Source organism: Labrus mixtus, chromosome 1, assembly GCF_963584025.1.
Source record: "Labrus mixtus chromosome 1, fLabMix1.1, whole genome shotgun sequence".
NCBI classification, from domain to species: domain Eukaryota; kingdom Metazoa; phylum Chordata; class Actinopteri; order Labriformes; family Labridae; genus Labrus; species Labrus mixtus.
In genome coordinates this window covers 18,413,616-18,436,071 of record NC_083612.1, presented here as the reverse complement: position 1 = coordinate 18,436,071, position 22,456 = coordinate 18,413,616, and the positions used below count along the sequence as shown (strand labels likewise).

At 42.6% G+C, this 22,456-nt stretch overlaps 1 protein-coding gene across 6 annotated transcripts in view; it reads left to right on the top strand.

Annotated features, from left to right (window-relative positions):
* Nucleotides 1-3,387: 3,387 nt before the first annotated feature.
* The window catches only part of cbfa2t3 (CBFA2/RUNX1 partner transcriptional co-repressor 3), a 43,187-nt gene continuing 24,118 nt past the window's right edge, over nucleotides 3,388-22,456 (top strand). For 3 of the 6 annotated variants that reach the window (XM_061036527.1, XM_061036509.1, XM_061036499.1), the window contains exon 1: nucleotides 3,389-4,318. In XM_061036527.1, coding sequence (XP_060892510.1) covers nucleotides 4,120-4,318 — 199 coding nt within the window. In that variant the 5' untranslated portion in view covers nucleotides 3,389-4,119. Of the gene's footprint in view, nucleotides 4,319-10,409; nucleotides 12,940-22,456 lie in introns of those variants that run through there. The other 3 variants (XM_061036536.1, XM_061036517.1, XM_061036545.1) reach the window with 3 other exon arrangements.

The following is a 22,456-nucleotide window of genomic DNA, read 5'->3' as shown; positions in this document are numbered from 1 at the left end:
GCCTCCCTCTGCCCCTGTTCTCTCCTCCCCTGCTCTCCTCTCCACCCATCCTCCCACTCATCACCCCCCCCCCCCCCCCCTCTGACCTTATCTCAGGGGAGAAGGCACCACTGGGTCGCTGCTGTGATAGCACCTGCCAGAACCAGAGCTGGCCTCTGGTGATTATGGGGGAATCATTATCTCTCTCTCCCCAAAAACTCATTTTATACCTGCCAACATCTGAGGGGAGGAGGAGGGGGGGGCAAAAGAGCAGAGGCTTCTATAACAGGTAACACAGGGAAGGGTGTGTGTGTGTGTTTGTGTGTGTGTGTGTGTGTGTGTGTGTGTGTGTGTGTGTGTGTGTGTGTGTGTGTGTGTGTGTGTGTGTTCGGGTGTGTACAGTACCAGGAGTGTTTCCTGGATTACATCGACAAAAATCCATGCAGCAAAATATCTTGAACATTTTTGAACTTCATAGACATTTGAGAAGATTTAAGGTGATAGGTTCACTGATTTGTTTTCAGCCTGTTACTGCATTTGATGTACATAAAGTTGGGTAAACGGAGATGCCTCGTGGATGTTGAAAACATATTCCCAGCTTCCTTTAGTGGAAGTCAACCATCTCTCAGATAAGATCAATTGTTGCTGCAACAAATGTTATTCTGCCTGGTGATGTCGGATAGGCCAATAAGTGAGATCATTTTTTGATTTCCAAGAGGCTGAACGTGCGTTTAGTCTTTTATTCTTAAAAAATGTTTCCTCGACTCACTTTGACAAGTTTAACGACACGTCTTTGCTCGTTCTGTTCCTTTTTAACTTATTCAGACATTTAGCTTTATAAGTTTAGAGTTTGAATGTATAAGTCAGGCTGTCTTCGATGTCCCCTTTTCCAACATGCCCTGTTATCTACTTCTGTTTTTTGATGTATGTTCCTACATCCGTTGCTTTCACCTGCTACGTTCTCATGGAACTTGCACCAACTGTATGTTGTTCTCCATGTCGCTGACTACTCCCCACTACTACTTCCCCCACCCCCCCACCCCCTCCCCCCCCCCCCCCCCCCCCCCCCCCCCAGTAACATGGCTCTTCCTCTTAATCAAAGTTTCTTATTCAAAGCTCTCATGGGAAACTTCTGGTTTGTGTGTTGGTTTCCTCTGTGGACAAATGATGACCTTTTATCTTGTTTTCTGATCTATTTCTGTATATGTGTATTTTTTTTAATTTTAATTTTAATTTTAATTTTAACAGTCGAACATATCACTCACCGTTTAGATTTTCTGTGTAAATTGTAAAAGAAAAGGTGTGTTTGTAGGGTGCTGTTTTTATCACTTTGGATGACACCTACTCTGTGACTGTTTTCAAGCATTAAAAATATGAAATAGTCAATCTTCACACTGATGATCTCATAAAACACTTGTAAATGTGGGAAATCCCATTGGTTAGCTGCTGTAAAAAACACCTAAATTTCATGTGCTGTAAACAAATCGGCTTATAGAGAAATCACAACTCTCTCTCTTTCTCTTTCTTTCTTTCTTTCTTTTTCTCTCTCTCTCTCTCTCCCACTCAGTCTGCCCTCTCACGCCCAAAGACAGAAAGAAACATGAGTTACTCTCACTTCCTCTCTGCAGCTGACCATATGCGCGTTGGTTTCAGCCTGACACTTGGCACATCTGTGTTCTCACATCCCCTCTCACTTCTCTCATCAGCACACTGCTTGATCCAGAAAAAATATGTGTCGGTGTGAGACGAGTGCAAGAGTGTGTAATTGGTGTGTATGTGTGTGTGTGTGACACAGACGAGTACTGCTGTTATACTCTTGGGCCACTCTGTCTGGGTTCGGGGTTAATGAGTCCTGGAGGGTCAGAGGTCAAGGAGGTGACAGCTACAATGTTGGTAGAGTTTCACATGAGAGACTCGCTCAGCTGTCGGAGTTTTGTTACGTTTATTTTGGCTTCTTTGATTCTTAAAGTGAGACAACAGTGTTTCAACATGTGTCTTTTCCCAGGACAGACACAGTCCTGCATGCTAGTTCTCTCGTTAGAGGTGAGAACGTACTGTCAGGCTGTTGAGTGGGGGGGGGGGGGGGGGGGCTGATAATCACGGTTTTAGGTTGAAATATCATGTCCCAAAAGGCTAAGCATCTCCCTCTATCCAACTTTCCAAGCCCAACACAGTTTGGGCAGATGGCTGTTCAACATGAGTTTGTTTTTTTGCACAAAGTTTCTGCCTGTTAAAGCGAAGTCCTTCCTTGCCACTGTAACTTTGCTAAATGTTGTTTATAGTACTGTGCTGTTAATGGATAAATGTTGGGTTCTTTGTAGATAATATATCAAAGACTAAGGTATTTGACCTGCTCTTTTGTAAAGTGTCTTGAAATATAATTTCTTATGAATTGGCACTAAATAAAGATTGATTGATTGATTGATTGATGTCCAACATGCTAGCTTTCCAGCTAATTCATGTCGTTTTCAATTAAATGAGAGGAAAAGCAAACATTGACTTGCTGAGTAGTGATATTTAGTTAGATTAATTTGAAGATTAATTGGTCAAGGGGAAAATCATTAACAAACTAGTAATCCATTTTATAATTGTTTCAGTTGATGGACCAAACCATGGCTTTAAATGAACATCTTTGTTGCACACAGTTAAATACAGGGGTATCTCATATAGAGAAACATTATGACTATGTACAAAGCTATGTGTGATTTGGTTTTGTGAGGCCTATACATACTATGTATTACATAGAGAAAGATTGTGGATCATTAAGCCATCTTTCAGTATTGGAGATGCAAAACATTCATTCAATCTTCAGATTATTATTACTGAGCAAAATTGCTGAAATTATATTTCATATGAAGTTCAAGTTTGTTCAACGTTGACATACATTTGCACAACATCATTATCATCCATTATCATTTAAGCCATCCTTCAACCATGACTGAACATAATGTTGTAGTTAACTGTGCATTATAAGGGAAAGTTCACAGTCACAAAGTAAGACAATAAAAACACATAAAAACAAGACCAGACATCATTGTAGACAAAGATTAGAATTAGTGCAATAAACCTGTATGAACTGACAAGGTACACACACAAACCCTGAGGGTGAGCAGATGAATGAAGCAGGTTGAGTTTTTGGATATGGGACAACAGAAAGTTTCATCATGCCCATTTAGCCCAGAAGCAAAGGGTCCTGGTGAAAGATTGATGGGGTAACTTAGAATTTAGGATGCAAGTAGGAAGGAGTGGCTGTGGTTCACAGACACAGCTGGTTCCTGACAGAGGAAGCCCAGATGGAGGCCCAGGTCCTGCTGCCTGCTGCTGTCTGCTGCTATCACCACAGCCAGCACCGCTGGCCTCCCCAGGGGGCTGCAGCCCTGCAACAAGGAGGAACTCACACAAACTGTTACATACTATCACACACTTCTCTTTTTTAGCTGCAGTAGCAGACAGACGGGCAAGGCAGGAGGAGGGTTCAAATGAGAGCACAGCCCCTCAGCAGGAGCCGAGAGACACGCTGACCTGCTACTGACATACACACGCACATTCTTGTTCACTGTTGTGGAAGAGACGAGGAGACATCTAGAGACCTGGATGGAACTCAGAAAAAAACAATGGATGAACACACAAGCTGTGACAAGTACAGCTAAAGAGGACAGAAAAGCAGACTTTCAGCAGAAGAAGTAACGGTCAGTTTTCGGTACAAACATGCAACTTTAATGCATCTTTCTAACACAAAGTTGTGTGCGGACATGAAAACACAGAAAAAACGCCAGAGGAATCCAGGAAATGCACAACAAGGATCTAATACCTTTGTGAGGAAGTTGAGGAAGGAGAGGAAGCAACTTGTTTCATGTTTTCACTGTCTGGAGCTTTACCTAAAAGAACGTCAGGCAGTTCAGGAGGTCATGCAATGACCTACTAGAGCTACAAAGGCAAACTGGAGGAGACTAAAAAAACCCAAAAAACTGCAAAACTTCAACAACATTTGGAAAAAAGATCCAGCAGAAGAGCCTTTAAGAGATTTTAAACACCTTGTTGTTTTGGACTTAGATTTGCTCTAAGTACCTTTTAATCAACCGACATTGCACAATAATTGCCAAGTTCAAATCTTTCCAGTGGTGACTCAGGGATTGAATCATGTCCGCTGAGGTCCATTTGGAACGCCCGAAGAAGGCTGACCGGAGAGCAGTGACCGCTCTGGGGCTTTCTCCACGTGTCCCCACTGTGACACTGATCAGCCACAGAGAGCTGAGAGAGAAACACACAGCCCACAGACTCCTGCCTGCGAGCCACGATCCAAACCTGGCAACGAGTAGCCTCTACAGATGTAGTGAAGGTACGAGCTTGTCATCCTAAAGGACCTGTTTCATGAAATCTTTTGGCAGTGTGTTAGCGTGATGAGTGATGGAGGCTCCCGCAGCTGTCGAGTCTGCTCATTAAGTCGGAGTGATTGACGGATAATCAGTTCGTGTTGACTTAGTATGCAAGTTGTAAGGACAATGTGAGGTTTCTTCATGTTACTAGTAGACCTGTTATTTCATGATTAAAGCTGGGCTTTCAAGGTCAGAATAACATCAATTACATATAAAATAAGCTTATGTTTATTTCTCAAGTTATTTACTGCATAGTTTGCCTTTTATATAGAAAAAGAACACTTTAAATCAGGATTATTTTGGACACCAAATGACTTTTATTTGAACTTTTTTCTCTAATTGTCGTGTTTAATGGTCCTCATATGAACTGTCAAGCACAAACTGTTATTGTAAACAAGATCAGTGGAGTATGTTTGTCCTGTGGGACAGGAAAAAAATGGGAAAGGGGTTTTTAAAGCGCTGGTTAGGTGGGTGGGGGTTTCTTCCTCTGGGCTTCCCCCATACAGCTGCAAAGGAACAGAACCAGATTCTTGAGTTTCGTTGCTCTGCTTCAACGGCAGCACAATGCAACATGCAGGTCATGAGGGTGCATCATAGTAAATGAAAGCGGAGGGAACTTTAAGGGTGGGGGGGGGGGGGGTGGATTGGGTGTTGCAGCCATATGATGAGGGGGACTTGAAAGACATACAGGAATAAAAAGAAGGGAAGGAAAAAAAATGTAATTGATTCTTAAAGCATTGAAAACACTGAAGTAGTGCCTTTAGGTAAAAATGAGAACCTTCCTTAAATCAGCGGAGGGTTTGAGGAGAGAGATGCATTAAGAATCAGACATTAAAGGACCAATTTTATAGACTCTAAATATGTAGAAACTGTAAGCCAGAGCGAAGACTAATACCCAATGGAGTGAATTACCTGCAGCGCCTGCCGTCTCTTGGCAGTAATGAGCTTTGTGAACGTCACAGCGATAAGGCCTCTATAATTAGGCTTAGTCATAAGCATCCCCCCTGTAATTCTGTGATAAAAACCCAGTAGAACTCTGGTGTCGCTGCTCCAGCCCATTCATCTCACACACACACTCACTCACTCACACACACACACACACACACGCACGCACACGCACACACATGCACACACACACATCATGCAAACAGTGAGGAAATCAAAATGTGTCTATGTGAATTGTAAACACAGCTCTTTGCCTCAATTAGTTTACCTGATGTAAATGTGTGTATGTTTTTGTGGATGAGTGTATAGACCAATGATATGTTCCCTCTGTATGGAGAAGCCGTAGAAATGTGCGTGTCTGTGCGTGTGTGAGAGGTGTTGTGAGTTGCAGCATAGGCTTCCTGTGAGGGAGCAGATGTCGCAGAGCTCAGGCACAGCTGCGACGGGCGATAACCGCGGTGGCAAGAATATGTCGGCACGCTGGCTCTTCTCCCTGGGTCTTATCAGCCGCACGCAGCAGACAGACACACACACACACACACACACACACACACACACACACACTCATACAGACACTCTGCAATAAGGAACTGCCACCCAGCAGTAGCACATCGTCACAGCAGGCCCAGATAGAGGGAGGTAGGCAATGAGAGAGACGGAGAGAGGAAGAAAAAGAGCAAGGACTAAATCAATGGACTTTGAGGGAGAAGGTGCAGTGAATCCCTAACAAAGCCTTAAGTCATGTCTGCTGTATCATAGGCTTTATAATTTAGTCCCAATCCTAATCCTCTATGGCAATGAAGAGGCTCTTCTTTATAGTTTTCTCTAACAAAAAAAGAGATAACTTTCACATAAACTCTATAGATAGATTACTTTGCTGCTCTCCCTATCTTGACATCCTTTTTTGATTTGTCATCAACTTTGTGACTCAGGTTTTTAAAGGCCTATTTGCACAATAGTTACATAAGATTGACTCTTCTTTTCATTTTTTAAACCTTTTTGTTTTTCATTTTTGGAGTTGACCTATCTCATAAAATTGTGAAAATCTGATTTTTTTTTTTCATGTTTGAATACCTGCAGTATATACAGTTTTGTAATTCTGTGTAGTTTTTTAAATCGTTTTTTCACACATTGAACAAAGTGGTTCATCTCACACATTTTGCCGGGTCACCATGTCTCAAAAGTTTAAATTTAGACATATAAGTCATCAAATATAATAGCCTCTATCAGATACAAACAAAGACCAGAGCAGAGCTCTTTGAAACAGTGGGGATAGATGAATGTTGATAATGATGGAAGGGATAAGAAATGGTAAAACAGTGAATAAGGAAATAAGGATAGAAAAAAAGGAAGGGAATATGTGGGAGAAAAAGCAAGCTGGCGTTGTTGGTGGTGGTGGTCGTGTGTGTGTATGTGAGTGAGGGAGAGAGAGAGAGAGAGAGAGAAGTTACCCTCTGTATTTCCTCAGCACCAGCTTTGTGGTTTCTATGAGGAACAGATGTTCACAACTTGATACAGTGCCTCATCCCCCTCTACTCCCTATCTCCTGTGCCAGCACCACCAACTGTCTGCACACACACAATCACACTCTTACATCCATACACACACATATTGCCTCTTGGGAAAGACAGTCATATATAGCAGTGACTTTCTCGTGTGAATGTATGGGGGGTTGTATTCGTCTGCATACTCAGGACTTTTTATTGTCCGTTTCCCTCTGAGCTCAGGCTGCGTGTCCTGTCCTCGAGTCAACACTTGATACAATCAGGTGTCACTTCCGCCTTTGTCAGTTTGAACTTCTGTTGTTCAGCTGTGAACCGTCTCTCGGAGCTTCTGCTCAGCAAGACGGTCTGGCCATCCAAAAACACTGACTCATGTGCACCTACTCTGACTGTTCGCATGTAGAGGTTCTCACCAATCATTCTAAAATCCTCACATCACAACACCACAAATAGAGATGTTATGACACCTAGGGATTTCTATTCCGATAACTATACTTTAGTGTAGGTGGACAAGGAGTGCCCAACTGATGCCTGTCCGAAATGTAAAATAAAAAAAATATCACTGGTTTTGACATTTTGCCTTCTTTGCTAACATTACACTCTCAATAGCAACACACTGTTGTTGCTGCTTGCTAGCATTACATGATAATATACCCACCTGATACCAGTTGGTTTTTGAAGGGGTACTTAATGAAAGATGATCGATGAACTCACCAGTGTGCCAAATTTTCAAACTGCATTTTGGCTTTAACTGAGGGCTTTAGTTATATTGATATTGGCCTCTGACAGAGCCAAAAATGCAGCACACCTCCACTCATCAGAATGTCTCTTCTATGTTCCTCTTTGTCTCTCAGGATATAAGAGATGGGCTGATACATGGAACAGTCTTTTGCTCAGCTGATAAAGAAAGCCTGTAAGCATCGGGTCAATTTTAGACAATTAAAATATGACCTATGCACCGAATTGACTGCATAAAATGGTTGTTAAAGTACATGGTGTAGTCACAGTCAGACCTACTGGCATAGCCACAGCACTACATCTGAAGTGCTCTTCAATATGAGATGTTCCGTGGCAGGAAACAACCCTGCTAGTCAAGTATTTCAAAGGACATTATTTCTCCCAAAGAGCACAAATCGAATTTTGAATTCCCATCATGTCTGGATGATTCAGACAACCGACACTTTGCTGCTCGATTGCAAACAAAATGTCAGAGGGTCTATGGGTGCAATTTGTAAAAGCAGCATTCCAGTGTACGTGCTTGAGTGGGTCGGTCAATGATCCGTCACAGTGCGGCGTATTACAGAAAGACTCTCTGTCTCATCCTCTTTCGTAACATTATGGAGCAGCGTTAGGACAAGCACCCGTTGAAGATGTTAACATAGAAATGGGGGGGGAGAACAACATCCTTGGCAGCCTCTTCAGCATGCTTTCGGGAAGAAAACAGCATAGAAGGGAAATTTTCTCAACACAAACTTCATCGTTTCTGTCTGCATGAGACATGATTCAGTTTGTGTTTTTCTGTGTTTGATCAAATGAGATTTCTGATTTCCTCCTCCGTGAGGAGATTGAACCGACACTGCAGACTTTAATGACACCTCGGTCGAGCATAGTCTGTTAAAGGTGCCTAAAAGACGAGAGGATAGGAGAAGAAAGAAGAGAAGAGCGCGGGAACACAATGGGTCTGGCATTTCTTTCAGTCAGCTCAGGGCCTTATCTCATTTCAACACACTAGCCTGTGACTGCCACTATAGGAAAGGATTTACAATGTGTGTGTGTGTGAGAGAGTGTGTGTGTGTGTGTGTGTGTGTGTGTGTGTGTGTGTGTGTGAGCGGAGGAAATGCTGCAAACTTCTCTCTCAGACACATACATGCTCAAAAATAGGCATTTCCATACCAGCACAATGACCCAACCTTCTATCAGAGTGAGTGCGCAGCCATCCAGAGATGCTGTCACTACTACACAGAGTTCAAATCCAGGTGTGTGTGTGTGTGTGTGTGTGTGTGTGTGTGTCTGTGTGTGTGTGTATTTGTGAGGCGACAGAGATAGCGGAGTGAAATCGAAAGAGGAGACAAAGCTGTTTTAATGCCCACAAAAAGATTTGCAGTTGTATAAGCCGGCACGCAGAGTTCATCGAGGCGAGTTCCCACCTTCAGTGTGTGTATCTTTGTGCAGTTTATCAGGACGGCCACATAGCGGTGTCACAGCTAACCCAGTGACCGCTCAACAAAAGGCCAAATTAAGAGGAGTGAGGGGCTGTCGTACAGGGAGGCTGACAGTTTGACTGACGCTGCTCCCGAGGAGAATAGCATCCTGTCAATCTTGGAGCTGTCACCTTGACAGGAATCCTTTCTTTGAATGCAACCCCCATCGCCCAACCTTTCTGTCACTCAAGGCCACACACACACACACATGCACCTCTTGCTTTTAAGTATTCTGCACTGGAAACAAATGAGCCTCCTATAGCACTATACGAAGAAGACACACACACAAACACACACTCACACACCTGCATGTGTACACTAAGAAATAATATATTATATTATAACATAATAAAGACAGTGAGTTTCATAAACAGTCCATCCATCTCCTAGACAACCGTACTTCCTCTATGTTACACTACACACACACACACACTGCCTCTACCAGACCGACCTTATAATGGACCATGCATCCGCTGATGTGTGAAATGCTGGTGTGTTTTTCTTTGTTTGTTCGATCAGGTTTTCTGCAGCAGCTTCCCAGTAAGTCAGCCGAAAGTGGTTTGAGCAAAATCCATGGGTCTGGACTTTAAGTTGCCTGAAGTTTTTTATTTTTTCTGCTCCTTTGTTCGACTGTTACTATCCAATCAAAGAGTGTTAGGGCCTCCACCTGCATATTCAGTTTTTCCCATGTCCTCCCTGCTATATGAGAGTGGTGTTTGTGTTGGAGGCTGCCTGGCGAGGCTGGTGAGACCGGAGTAAGGGCAGAGCAGCTGTCTGTGTGTACTTTACAAGCTGGTTCTGTTTGTTCTGTAGACACAGGAGGGGTCAGGAGGGTGTCAGCTTTGTCTTCTGTCCCCCTCTATGGCTATGTGTGTGTGTGTGTGTGTGTGTGTGTGTGTGTGTGTGTGTGTGTGTGTGTGTCCGCCAGAGGGAGAGAGAGTGCAGGTGGGTTGGGTAAAGGGGCTTACAAACCAGTGTGGCCAGGTGGAGAATTCCCACTATTGACGAATGTACCTGCCATTTTCTCAGTGTTTGCCTATCTATGAAGTTTATGATGCAGGAGAGTAATACTGTTAATGCACCAAAGTCAGGCAAAAGTGTATCTTTAGAGGAGCTGGAACATAACATTTATAACTAAATAAGTTGATTGGAAGAAAATTCATTTGCAGAAATGTTAATAAATCATTATTAATATACACATCTTTGATTATAGGAACACACACACAGAGTTGATTTCTGACTTTTAAATTTGAGGATCTGCTGCTTTTATAACATTATAAAACTAATAACTTCAGGTAGTGCTGTAGTACTCCAAATCGGTCTTGTTCTCAAGTCCACTTTTTGAAGGTCTCGTCTTGTAACCATTCTAACCCTAACCCTTGGACTGGGTGGACTCCAGATTTGAAATCAAGACCGGGCAAGACCACCACTGAAAGGCTATTTTTCCACGACATTACTGTGATTAGAAGGAAAATGCCTTCCAGTAGGTATCGAGGAGAGAAAAGGTGATAGCTGGTTCCTTCACAAAAGAAGAACGAATAACTTCATTTGTAGTTTGATTTTTGATTTTCATCCCCTAGTTACGGCCGCAACCTTCCCGGTGTTACAGTCTTAAGTAAGTGACATGCCCACTGCACGCAAGATGATGATTTTTCAGTGCTATTTATGGTCTTGGTCTTGTCTAATTCTTGCCCTGCCTAAAGGTCTTGTTTCGGTCTCGGAGCACTCTGGTCTCAGGTATGTCTTGGTCTCAAATCGTGCGGTCTTGTCTACAACACTACCTTCAGGTCATGTACTGTTTATCAAGCAAGTTATGCATTTTCAAGAGGCATACTCTTGACTCTGTAAACTGGGAACTTCTGATGGACCTTTTCTGTTTCTTTCCTAAATATATTTGAATAAATATAGTAATTGCTTTTTGAAGCCTTATCTGTCGTCCCTTGACATTTGTTAGTCACCTCAAAACAATTAAATCCTCAAACAACCAATCAAATAGGATGTAAACATGTCCTACACACAGCAGAACAACATAAATGCTACATTATCAGGCACTATAAAAAAAAGAAATAAAGACATATAATGTATGCAGAGCAATAAAATGCAGCATTAATGATAGTGATAAAAGGACCATTTTCCATTCCAGACTGCCATGATTTCATCCATCTACGTGACTATTAATGACAACTCAAAGGAAACTTTACAAATTTTACAATCTATTCAGTATTTACTCATGATTCATAGCACTCTCAGAAAGATGTTTTTTTTTCCTTCTTTTTTTTTTTTCAAATCGCTAAATGAGTCAAATAAAGTCTGCAGTCTCATGAATTCAATCGTGCTCCCTGCTCCCCTTCTTGTCCTCGTCGTCCTGATATGAGGAAACAGCGGCCCCCACGGGCAGACAGCGGCACAGCAGCGCTGTCTCACTCGAAAATGCTGTTTGATTTGATATTTGCTTTCTGAAATAACTGGAAAGGATAAAAATGTGTTTTAGGCTGCACATTTAAATAACAGGACTCATTTTCATGATTAGGATATTTTTTTCTGCTCATTTTAGTTTCAAGATAGCTGGACATTTCAACTTCCTATCACAAATATGGTTTATGCTGGTATCCCTCCGTAATAAAGTGCAGTATATTAACGCACCAGTACATTTTTCTTAATAATTTGGGATTTTATTTGGATCTTCTTCAATTTAGAGAGGATTCCTGTACAAGGGCTGCCAACTCCTGCTTCTCTCTGATGGTACCCGGGAGAGAGAGACAGAGAGAGAGAGAGAGAGAGAGAGAGAGAGAGAGAGGCAGAGGGAGAGAGAGAGAGGCAGAGAGAGAGAGAGAGAGAGAGAGAGAGAGGTTAGGTGCTCCAGATGGTGTTTAAACGCAGACAGAAGGCTACAGCGAGGACATAGAGAGAGAGGAGGAGGAGGAGAGAGCCGCGTTACTGCGCACAGTGGGCCCGATCGCTCCACTCATCACTGAAGACAAAACAACAACTACGAAAAACACGAAATTGTTTATTGACGGGATAGAGGTACCTTAAACTAAGCCCAGTCGATTGATATTTTCTCCGAGGGAAGTGAATCATTTTCTAACAGCCTGTGAAGGAGGCTGGTCGGCGGAAGATTGGCGGCGCGTCGGAGGGAGAGGAGGAGAGAGAACCGTACAGAGAAACGTGCCGTTAAGAGTCCACAGGCTGAACACACAAACTGTTAACAAACTAGAAAGGGGAACCGAATTTATTTCCCCGGATGTATAATGACTTGCTCCTGACAGCACGGACTGTGGCTGAACTGTGAACTGTAGAGGAGGGTTTAAAGTTGGACGAATACGCACCCTGCAGACAAGAGGACCCGCATCTTCATATCTGGCGTTTTCACGCGAGCACTTGAGGACTTAAACAGCAACATAGAAGAACCCAACTAATAGCTGTGTCTGCTTAAACTGAGAGGAGAGGACATTTTTGCAGTGTAGAGTGTTTTTTGTTTTTTTATTTCTCCAGTCCGGGATGGTTAACATGCGTAAGAGAGCGGATTTACATGACTGGGACAAGTTGTGATTTTTCACACCAACGTCAACACCAGAATCTGTTTGCTTTCCTTACAAAAACAAGACGGACTGTTAAACCAAAGACATCAATGTGCATAAGGATCCTTCCTTTTTCGACATAGTAGTGAGAAGAAATACCTCATAATTTATTAAACCTGGAAAGTCAATAACCTTTTTGAACTCCCAAAGGAAAGTTAAAGATTTTTTTCTTTACTTCAAAAACAAAGAAAGAGGAGGATAACACCTGAGTACTTTCCAGAACTTATGCGCAAATGCTTTACCTTTTGTTTTTCCAAATAATGAGGATTGAGACGATATAAAACCTGTTGTAGAAAATCTTCGGTGTGGATTATCACCGCTACAATTACCTCAGCCTGACCCCGACCTTCACAAAGTAAGTACAACCTGCAAACTCGAGCAAATCATGTGGAAACCTTTTGTTTATTATTGGTGGAAATCATTGTTCTCACAGTGCAATGAAGGTTTGCATGAGGCTATACACTCGGTTGTAAGTCCTTTCTGGGAACATTCGTCTTAATGGAAGTGTTTCATGTGTAAAGCTTTATTATCCCACGTTTTAACACATTCTGGTCAACATGGTGTTTGCAGCGTGTTGATGTGAGAGGAAGACATTTCTTTAAAATGTTTCTCTTTTTATCTTTAATTTTGATCACTCTAATTTACACTTGTGTTTATTATATCAAATACAGAGAAAACAACGTGTTTCCTTCAAGTGGAAAGGAACATTTCTTAAGAGTTATCTATACCCTTATAAGATATGTACACATGCAGACTGTACTTGGAATTACATATTTTAATTGTATCTTGTTTTCAAAAAATCCTGTTATATTTTGGTTTAGAGGACAGCAATATTAAGTCCAGAGGTATATTGTTAATATTGTTATCAGGATTATAACAATTGCATTCTACCTCTTTGGTTAGTTTGAAGTGAACAAAGTGAGGTGAGCGAGCTGACAGAGAGAGAGAGAGAGAGAGACTTTTGAGTTTATGTGTTGTTTGCCCCATCAGTCTGTGCTGCACATCAAAGTGATGTTGAGACAAAGTGATGACACTAAATCTCTGGTCTCTGTGAACTTGGTGTCCACCTGGAATAGAATGATGTTGTGTGTGTGTGTGTTTGTGTGTGTGTGTGTGTGTGTGTGTGTGTGTGTGTGTGTGTGTGTGAAGTGATACATTTAGACATTTACCCTGAACTGAACATACAAAACGCCTTTCACCTTTTTGTGGCCATATCATAGTGCATCACCACCCCCAGGGTCAATTTCTTTATTGAAAGATAAGACAGACCTTTTCTGATGACTTGAGTGGGGTGTTTTGATTTATTTTCTTATCACACTGTAGAGAAACCAACTTGTGGAGACAGTAAAGAAGGAGGTAGAGGAAGTGTTTAAAACAAATACCATGTTAACCAAAGAAAATAAACACAATGAAAAATTGATTTGAAAGCTGGAGTCATTGGTGGATAATTTATACTGAGCATGGAGACTGTGGGGGGACACTCCCTGAGAAGAAACTAGTCAGCCAGAGGTTCCCCCCCCCCCCCCCCCCCCCCCCACACACACACACACACACACACTTGAACAGCCTCAGCAGCGCTCTCTTCCGCCTGTAAGTGCAACAGTAAAACACTCAGGCCATTTTCTCTGCAGGACGCGGCCCTGTATAATTGGCCCTGGTAAATATCATCTGAATAATTGAACAGTTGATAATAGTCTCGAACAATGGACGGGAGGTTGCAGAGGTGAAACCGCAGTGCACACACCCTGCCTCACCACACATTATACCCCCATCACCACCACCACCACAAACGGGCATCTTTTCCTCTCTCCTCCAATCGCTCTGCTGGGTCCAGCCGGCCGCCCGTTCAGGCAGATGTCCCCTCTTCATCGTTAAGTAGCTCTCTCTTAAAAGGCAGGCCATTCATTATGACTCCAGAGTGTTTATTCAGTTCCTATAGACCACAGGTGCATGAATAGGATGTACTCTTTTATATACAGCAGGAAACATACCACATGACTTTAAAAGAGAGTATAAGAACACCATTTTTTCCTCAAAGAAACAGCATCAGACATCTGAGCGTCATCGCAGTCCTGAGTGTTTGTTGAAAGAGTCGATAAATAACCAAACAGGAATAACAATCAAAATACGAACAGTACAGCTGTAAAAGCATTTTCATTTGCAAAATTCAAACCAGCATATGTTGAAAAAGTAGAAGAGAGCAGTTCATTCCTACCTCTTGTTTATCTCTGAACAACTACTCCATATGCACATTTTATTGGTTACGTTTGTTCTTTTAACGCTAGAGTCCACCCAGCAACAAAGAGTGAAGGAACCAGCTATCACCTTTTCACTATTGTATTTGTGGGAGAGTATCTGTACCTATTGGAAAATGTTTTAATGTACAATTCTTTTTTTTTTTTTAAATCACGAAGAATCACTTAATCTATTATCCCTTTTTTTGTTGTGATGATCAGTTTCTATCCCAGAAAGATCATGACTAATGTTTTACCATAACAGAATCAAAATTACATTTTTTTTTATTTTTTATTCTTTTAGTACCAGTTTTAACCAGGAAGTTAAGTATTATACAAGAAAAAAATCCAAGTCCCTCCTATTTTTCATTTTTCTATCAGTGTCTGTGTCATCTGATGCAGGTAAAAAAAAAAAAACTGTCTGCACCTGATCTGAGTTCAGCTCTTGTGTTTACTGTATGAGTGTGTGGGCTTGTTAAGTGTGCTTTGTGTGTTGGTTAGTTGTTGTTGTTGTGAGTGTGTGTGTGTGTGTGTGTGTGTGTGTGTGTGTGTGTGTGTGTGCGTGCATGGTAAATGTTTGTGATCTAAATGTGGGACGTGCAGGTGAAACTGGCTGGCTCCTAATTAATGAGTGGAGCAGATGGCCTTGGGTGGGCGGTGGAGCTGCGAGTGCACAGCGAGCCAGTCAGGTGGTCAGCACAACACACACACACACCTGGGCCATCACAAGCTAGACCAGACCGGAGGGCTGTGTTTGTATACATGTGTGTGGGTGTAAGGGCTGCTTCCTGTTGGTCAGCAAACTAATGTATATAATGTTTGATTTGATGTCACATCATGTGAGTCGTGATCACATGTTGGACATCTGTAAGCCGCTCACATTAGAGAAGTTGAAGATTTTAAGCTATAGGCTCACATTTGTGCTCTCTGACATGTGTTGAAGATGTAAATTGTTGTTTGTGTTCTTTACTCCAAATATGTCACTTAGGACAATAAGAGGACCATTTTTCTACAGTTAAATGATATTAGACATACACAGGCTGAACGAATCATACAGATGTAGATAGTTCAAGGGTGCACTGGTTTAGCTGAATTGGTATGAACACAGTCCTTGCTGCACTGGTCGCAGGTTTGACTCCTGATCCTGACACCACTTCAAGCATGTCATCCCCCACTCTCTCTCCCCACTTTCCCTGTCACTCTATGTCTGTCCTATCAAAGAAAGTGCCAAAAAGCCCCCCCCAAAAAAATCCTCTTAGAACAGTAAAAAGTACACTGCTGTATATTTGGTATCCAAGAGAGCAACAAGGTACAGTGGTATGAACACTGCAGAAGCGGAGGAAGCCATAATTGTTGGTGAGATTATGGTTCTTGCCATAGCTGCCTTTTCATTGTGTTTTTCATGACAGAAGCAAAACATGGCAGACTGCTTATTTGCTGTGTTTTTTTTTAAAGAGGAGAGAGTGATGTGTAAAAGCTGAGAGGGTTATTTGAGTCTTGATGGTTGTTCTTTGGTATCTCTGCGGTCAGGGCGAGATATTACAGCAGCTTTCTCATTCTAAGTGTATAGTAGTCACTATACACTTAGAGTGAGTTCAAAGTGTGTGCTTTTTGTTCTTTGGGAAAACTATTGGATGGAGGGAATGATGAAGTGACTATCCCATTGCTGAATCTCTATGGTTTCACTGCTGTTTACCCTAATACACAGTGGGAAAGACCAGTGTGGTTCTGGCCGCCTCCTTCTCCATCCTCTGTTCTCAGTGTGTGTGAATGTGTGTATGTGTGTGTGTGTGTGTTGGTCTGCTCTGTTCCACATGTGTTTGACATTACTGTGACAAGGCTGCCCAGCCTCTCGGGGGAGATGGAGAATGTCAGAGAGTAGAGCGGAGAAGCGAACAGCTTCCCAACATCTGATGGAATGAGAAACACACTCGCTGGATGGCCGGCCTGCTGACGCCACAGCGTGGGAGCAGAGCAGAGGGTGGAGGCCAAGTAAAACCCCAGAAGTGTGTGTGAAATATCACTCTTTTCCTCGTTTTCTCCCCTACATGACCACATGTCCTCTCATTCCCAAGAATAACATACACAAACACACACATAATCAAAAATTCTTACACTGCTAGTAAGTCACAGCTCTGTCCTGCATCCATTAGAACTGTCAGGTTTCTATTCTTCACATTTCGATGCATACAGAGCAGGTGAAGTGCTACTTAATCTACCTGACACTCTGGGGTGAAAACTCAACATTTATGGCTGAGCATTTCTTGGAATTATTTGTTGAATTGCCTCTTCATTACTTCAACGTATACAGCGCTGACAAATTGCATCCTCAATTATGCGTTTCAAAAGACCCCACGTTTTGTATTGCACAGAAACGCTCCCTCATGAATACGATTGCAAAGAAATGTCACAACGTTGCTGACAGCTACAGAACGAGGAGGAAAAACGCTTCCTCCTCCTCCCTTCCTTGTCTTGTGCCGGCTTCACCTCTCCTCACCTTTTTACTTCCCCACTTGCCCACTGACTTCTGTCCTTTCTTTTGACCCCTTTTCTCCTCCCTGTCCCGTTCTCCCAGCAGCGCCTTTCCTTCTTTATGGTAGGAAGTGTGTTCAGATCAGAGTCAGACACAGGAAACAGCTGGGCTAATCTACAGTAGCGCTGTGCTCTATGTTCATCAGGCATAGCAGACAGGTCAACAGAGAAAATGGGAAGTTCCTATCGCCAGTGCTACCTGATATAAAGAATCCCTCCCTTTCCTTGTGCATGACAGAAAGGTTTCTTTTTATCACAGGTAGGGAGTAAACATGTACAAAGGAACAATGATTGACTTCATTACGGCCTCGACTTAAAATCAGTCCTCTCAGGACGTCTGGGGAAGTGCTGCCAGCGAGGAGCGTGCAGGCAGAGATTGGAGAGGAAGCACGGCTCTCTCTCTCTGTCTCTCTTTCTCTCTCGCTCTCTTCGTGTACAGTATTTGTGAAATTAAAAAAGCCGTTATCTCCTGGAAACAGATCCTGTGCCACACAGATGGTTCCGTCTCTCTTCGAATGGGAGGCTGAGCCGCTGAGTGCCGTTGTGTTACCAGTTAGCTGTACAGACCTTAATCCCGGCTCCAGCCTTCCTTCCTCTCTCTCTCTCTCTCTCTCTCTCTCTCTCTTTCTCTCTAGGCACATACAGACAAACTCTTTCCCTTCAGATAAAAGTTAGGCCTGTGTTACACTAAGGGCTAATTTCACAAGAAGACGGACATTTTAGCAACTCAAATGCATTTGAAGTGCAGAGAAAGGAAGTCAGAGATGTTTTTGATGTGTTAAAGGGCAGACAAGCGAGTTATCACCTGACATTTCAAGTCGCCTGAGCGGAGTGTACAGGTGCTGTTTGATGCTTTTTACTCTATGTTTAAAGTAGAGCCTCAGAGATAGATCAAGTTATTAGTAAAGTGTTGTGACCTCTGTGAGTTATGACTAAAAGAGAGGTCTCTATGTACCTCAGTCATTCTTCTGATGTAGACATTAGTTAAGTTTTTTTACATTACAAAACTACAGAACAGGCTTGTTTTAGATCTTGGCATGGTGTTTTAATAATTTAGTCTAAGACCCTGAAACACCTCGCGTACAAATATGTAACAACTGGATAGTAAAAACATGCAAACTATGAATAAGGATCAAAGCAAAGCCTATTAATCTTCTGAACATTACAGAAAAACAAAAACACATTTAATCCTCAGAGCGACTCCTAAATTCTCGTTCAAGGATTATCACAAAGAAAAGATTTTAACCAGGGTGCTGAGACAGATGAGTGGTTCATGTACGAATACATGCTTTGTTTAAATTTGAACTTTAAGATCGTCAGAAGCTCCGAGCTCTGTGCATTCTGTGCATTATAAATATATCTATATATATCTATATATATATATATAGATATATATATGTTTTCCTTTTAAAATAGCAGAAATGTCTGTAACTGGCTGTGAAACTTTTAATGAAGTCAATTAAGAACTAGAAAGAAATCAAACTTCCCACAATGTACCCAGGGCAGGTACTTCATTGTGCCACTGTTTGCCGTCCACTAAGTTCACATGACAGTGGGTCAGTTTTATTTGTCAATTAGCTCATATAATCACCATGTCATTGGCACCGTAGTCGCTCTCTATCTTCGCTCGCTCGCTCTGTTTTTGTTGTGGCGTCCCGTAGTCGGCTTGTGTCCCAGAGGAGGCGCTGGTATTTATTTCAGCAGCTTCCAGCATGAGCTGGCTGTGGGCTAAATGGAGAAACTGTCAAAGCTTCTCTCTAACCTGTCACATGAATCCCCCCCCTTCTGCTTTGTGTATACGTGTGAAACCTATGGGGTGCTACAGCATAATACAGAACACCTTGGCCATGCCTGGCTAATGTCAGGAGCTATTGTTGCTGTGCCTGTGGGCCAAATGAAGAGGCATGAGAGTGCTGGCAGGCTGCAGGGAGCAGTTCAGGCTACAGACAGTTTTGTCGACGCTGACAGCTCCAGAGTGACAGAGCAGACATTTAACACGGAAATGAAATGAAATACATGGCAACAAGCAGGAGAATGACTAATCTGCTGTTTATTTTCCTATCTTTGCTGTAAGTGACAGCTCTGTGTCAGGTATTTAACAGCGCACAAAGCATAGGAGGAGGAAGAAAGAAAAAAATAGACAGCCACTATTCATATAAACATGAAAAGAGTCAGGGTTTATAAGGAGGAAAGACAGAGATGCTGCTGTTACTGAAGTTTGTGTGTGTGTGTGTGTGTGTTGCCAGGGTCAAATCTAAGTCTTTTGTACTCCATAAATCAGCAGCAGCAGCAGCAGTGACGTAAGAACAAACAGAGCTGCTCTCTGGCTGCAGCTGGCTGCAAAGAGGGAGAAGCAGGAATACAGAGAGGGGAAAGAGAGAGCAGGACAGCAGCTGTCAGGCCTCCATCGCACACCTGTCACACAGGAAGTGAGCGCCGGCCACTGTTTCCTGGATACACCTCCTCAAACAGCGCTCCTGGAAGGAAGGGACATCTGCTATGAGGGAGCGAGACAGACAGGCAGGTGGACGGCCTGATATGATCAATAGATAAAGAGATTGGCTAGATATGACAGAACACATTTTAAACAGGATGAAGAAACAAATACTCGATTACACATTTTACATTCATGTTTTGCCTTTCCGTCAGCTGCAGTTTGGTGTACGTGTGTCTCTGTGTGTGTGTGCGCGTTTGTGTGTTTGTGTGTGTGTGTGTGTGTGTGCGTGTGCGTGTGTGTGTTTCTAGATTAAGAGGATGTTTGTGTTATCGCAGAGCTCTGTAACAGACAGGTCACTGTGTGAAGACTCCAGCCCAACTCTCCCACAAATACAATAAGCCAACATGGCCTAAACTTAACAGCAGGACATTCCCACGCTTTCTCCTCTCACCCACTCCTCCAACCCCAACACACCAAGCCCTCCCCCTCTCCGATGACCAATATGAACTAATCCAGATGTAGTGTAGCTGCTCACAGATGTACGCATAACTCTCTTCACATGTTCCCCCCCCCCCCCCTTCAACTTCTCCTCTATGTTTCATGCTTTCCCTCGATTCTCTCATGAATCGGATCATAGTCTCGAAGCGCTCCGAACACAAAGTGATGTCACTCACAGTGCTGCTGATGAGGCATTTGGAGAAGGTTGTCTCCTGTCGTGCCGTCTTCTCTTCTCAGCCTCAAGAGCCGCTTGCTCGCTCGCTCGTGTTGCGGCTGCTGTTGGTAGAGAAGCTCTTCTTTGTTTGTCAGGCTTGTCAGGCTGGGTCCTCCTGAGGCTCCCCTTGCCCTATTCCCTGGCTGCCCTTCATGCTGCCTGTATGCAATTAACGGAGTAATTAAAAGCCTGATGAGCTAATTGGTGCTGGGTGAGGCTGCAGGTGTTTGGATCAGGGAGTGTATTTATGGAAGTGCATTTATGTAAACATCCTCTGTCAGAGGGGGGCATGTTTCGAACATTTTTGTTAAATCATTTTGTTTGTGCTTTTTAAATATAGCCTATACATGTAGGGCTTATAGATGATTATTATGAGAGATTATTATTAAGTGAGAAAAGCAGTCAAAGATAGATACATAGATACTTTATTAATCTTTGTAGGGAATGACACAATCTACAATCTCAGTCCAGGCTCTTGAGTCAGTAAAATGCATTCATTATTTTACACCCTGTTTGATATATATATTTCTTTTCGTAAAGCTATTCATGCTATAGAAGTTTTAATACATGAGTTCTGCTTCCTGACCGAAACCAGATGTTTTGTTTTCGATCTGCTATATTCAGGTCACGGAACAGACCTCTAAAACCAAACAGGTGTGGTTTAAGAATTAAGAAATGCATCTTTCTCTCTCTCGCTCACTGTGCCAATCATGTGTGCAAGCATGCATGCAAAGTATTCACTGCAGATATGCAATTATCAGTTGGAATAAGGGAATCTTACGCAGAGCCAATTGATTGCAATACCTGGTTGAGCTAACTGTCAGAAATAAATGAAAACGAAACTTCAGTTTCAAATCTAAGGTTCATTTTGGGTTTCAAATTTAGCGGCTGGGATTATTCAGTTCAGATATTTAAAAGATGAGGTGTGTTGAAATTATTTTTTTTCACTTGCTCTCCCTTATAGAGTTCTATGAAGAGGGTTATATAGTTAGACCCTCTGCAAAGGAAAACACACTTTTGATTACCTTTTCGACTTGTGGAGATAAACCATTTATTGACCACCATTTGTACCCTTCCGGTCCCAGTGCATTGTGGGACACATTAAGTGCATTATTTATGGCATGATCATTTATCATCAATGAACTTGCACAGCTCCCCAAATTAAAAACTTTCCATGTAGTGGACTAAAAGGTCAGCAGTGTGATTTTTTTGGACACAGCCGTAAGTGAAGTTTTAAGTCATGTGAAGTACTCTTTTCAAACCAGTATATCAGCACTTTACAGGATGTTAAGTTAGATCATGACATGTCTGATGGAGCCCACCTCCTCAGCTCGTCAGCAAGAGGAATAAAAGTCAGATCTCAAGTTGAAACGTGACAGCCTGAGGCTGAGCTCTCAGCTGGCAAAGTGAGGCACATGGCTGACAGGATGAGGAAAAGAAGATGTAGACAAGAGAGAACAAAGAGGAGTTATCATGCAGAGGAGAAGCTTCATGTAAATCCTTCTTCTGCTCACGTCTGTCTGCCTCTCTGACCTGTTCCCTAATGTATATGCGCAGTCACCTTCCTCATATAGCTGAGTGTGTGCCTCTTTCTCCCTTCCCTCCTCTCTCTGTGGCAGCTGTGCTGGTGATGGCTGTGTGCCTATGGTGCAAGCTGGCTGTGGGGTCCCAGGTGGCCCACATGACAGTTATTGATGTTCAGGTGTTCAACTCCTCTCACACAGAGACCCTGAAGCCACACACACACACACACACACACACACACACACACACACACACACACACACAGATACACACACAGCGATACTGAAACAGAATCATGTAGATGCACAAAACACATGCGTGCACTCAAATGTAGATCACATGCAGACACAAAATACATGCAAGTAGTCATGTGTTTTCACAATTATGAACAAAACTGTGTTTCTCGCTTGCTGCTGAGGAAATACAACAAGAG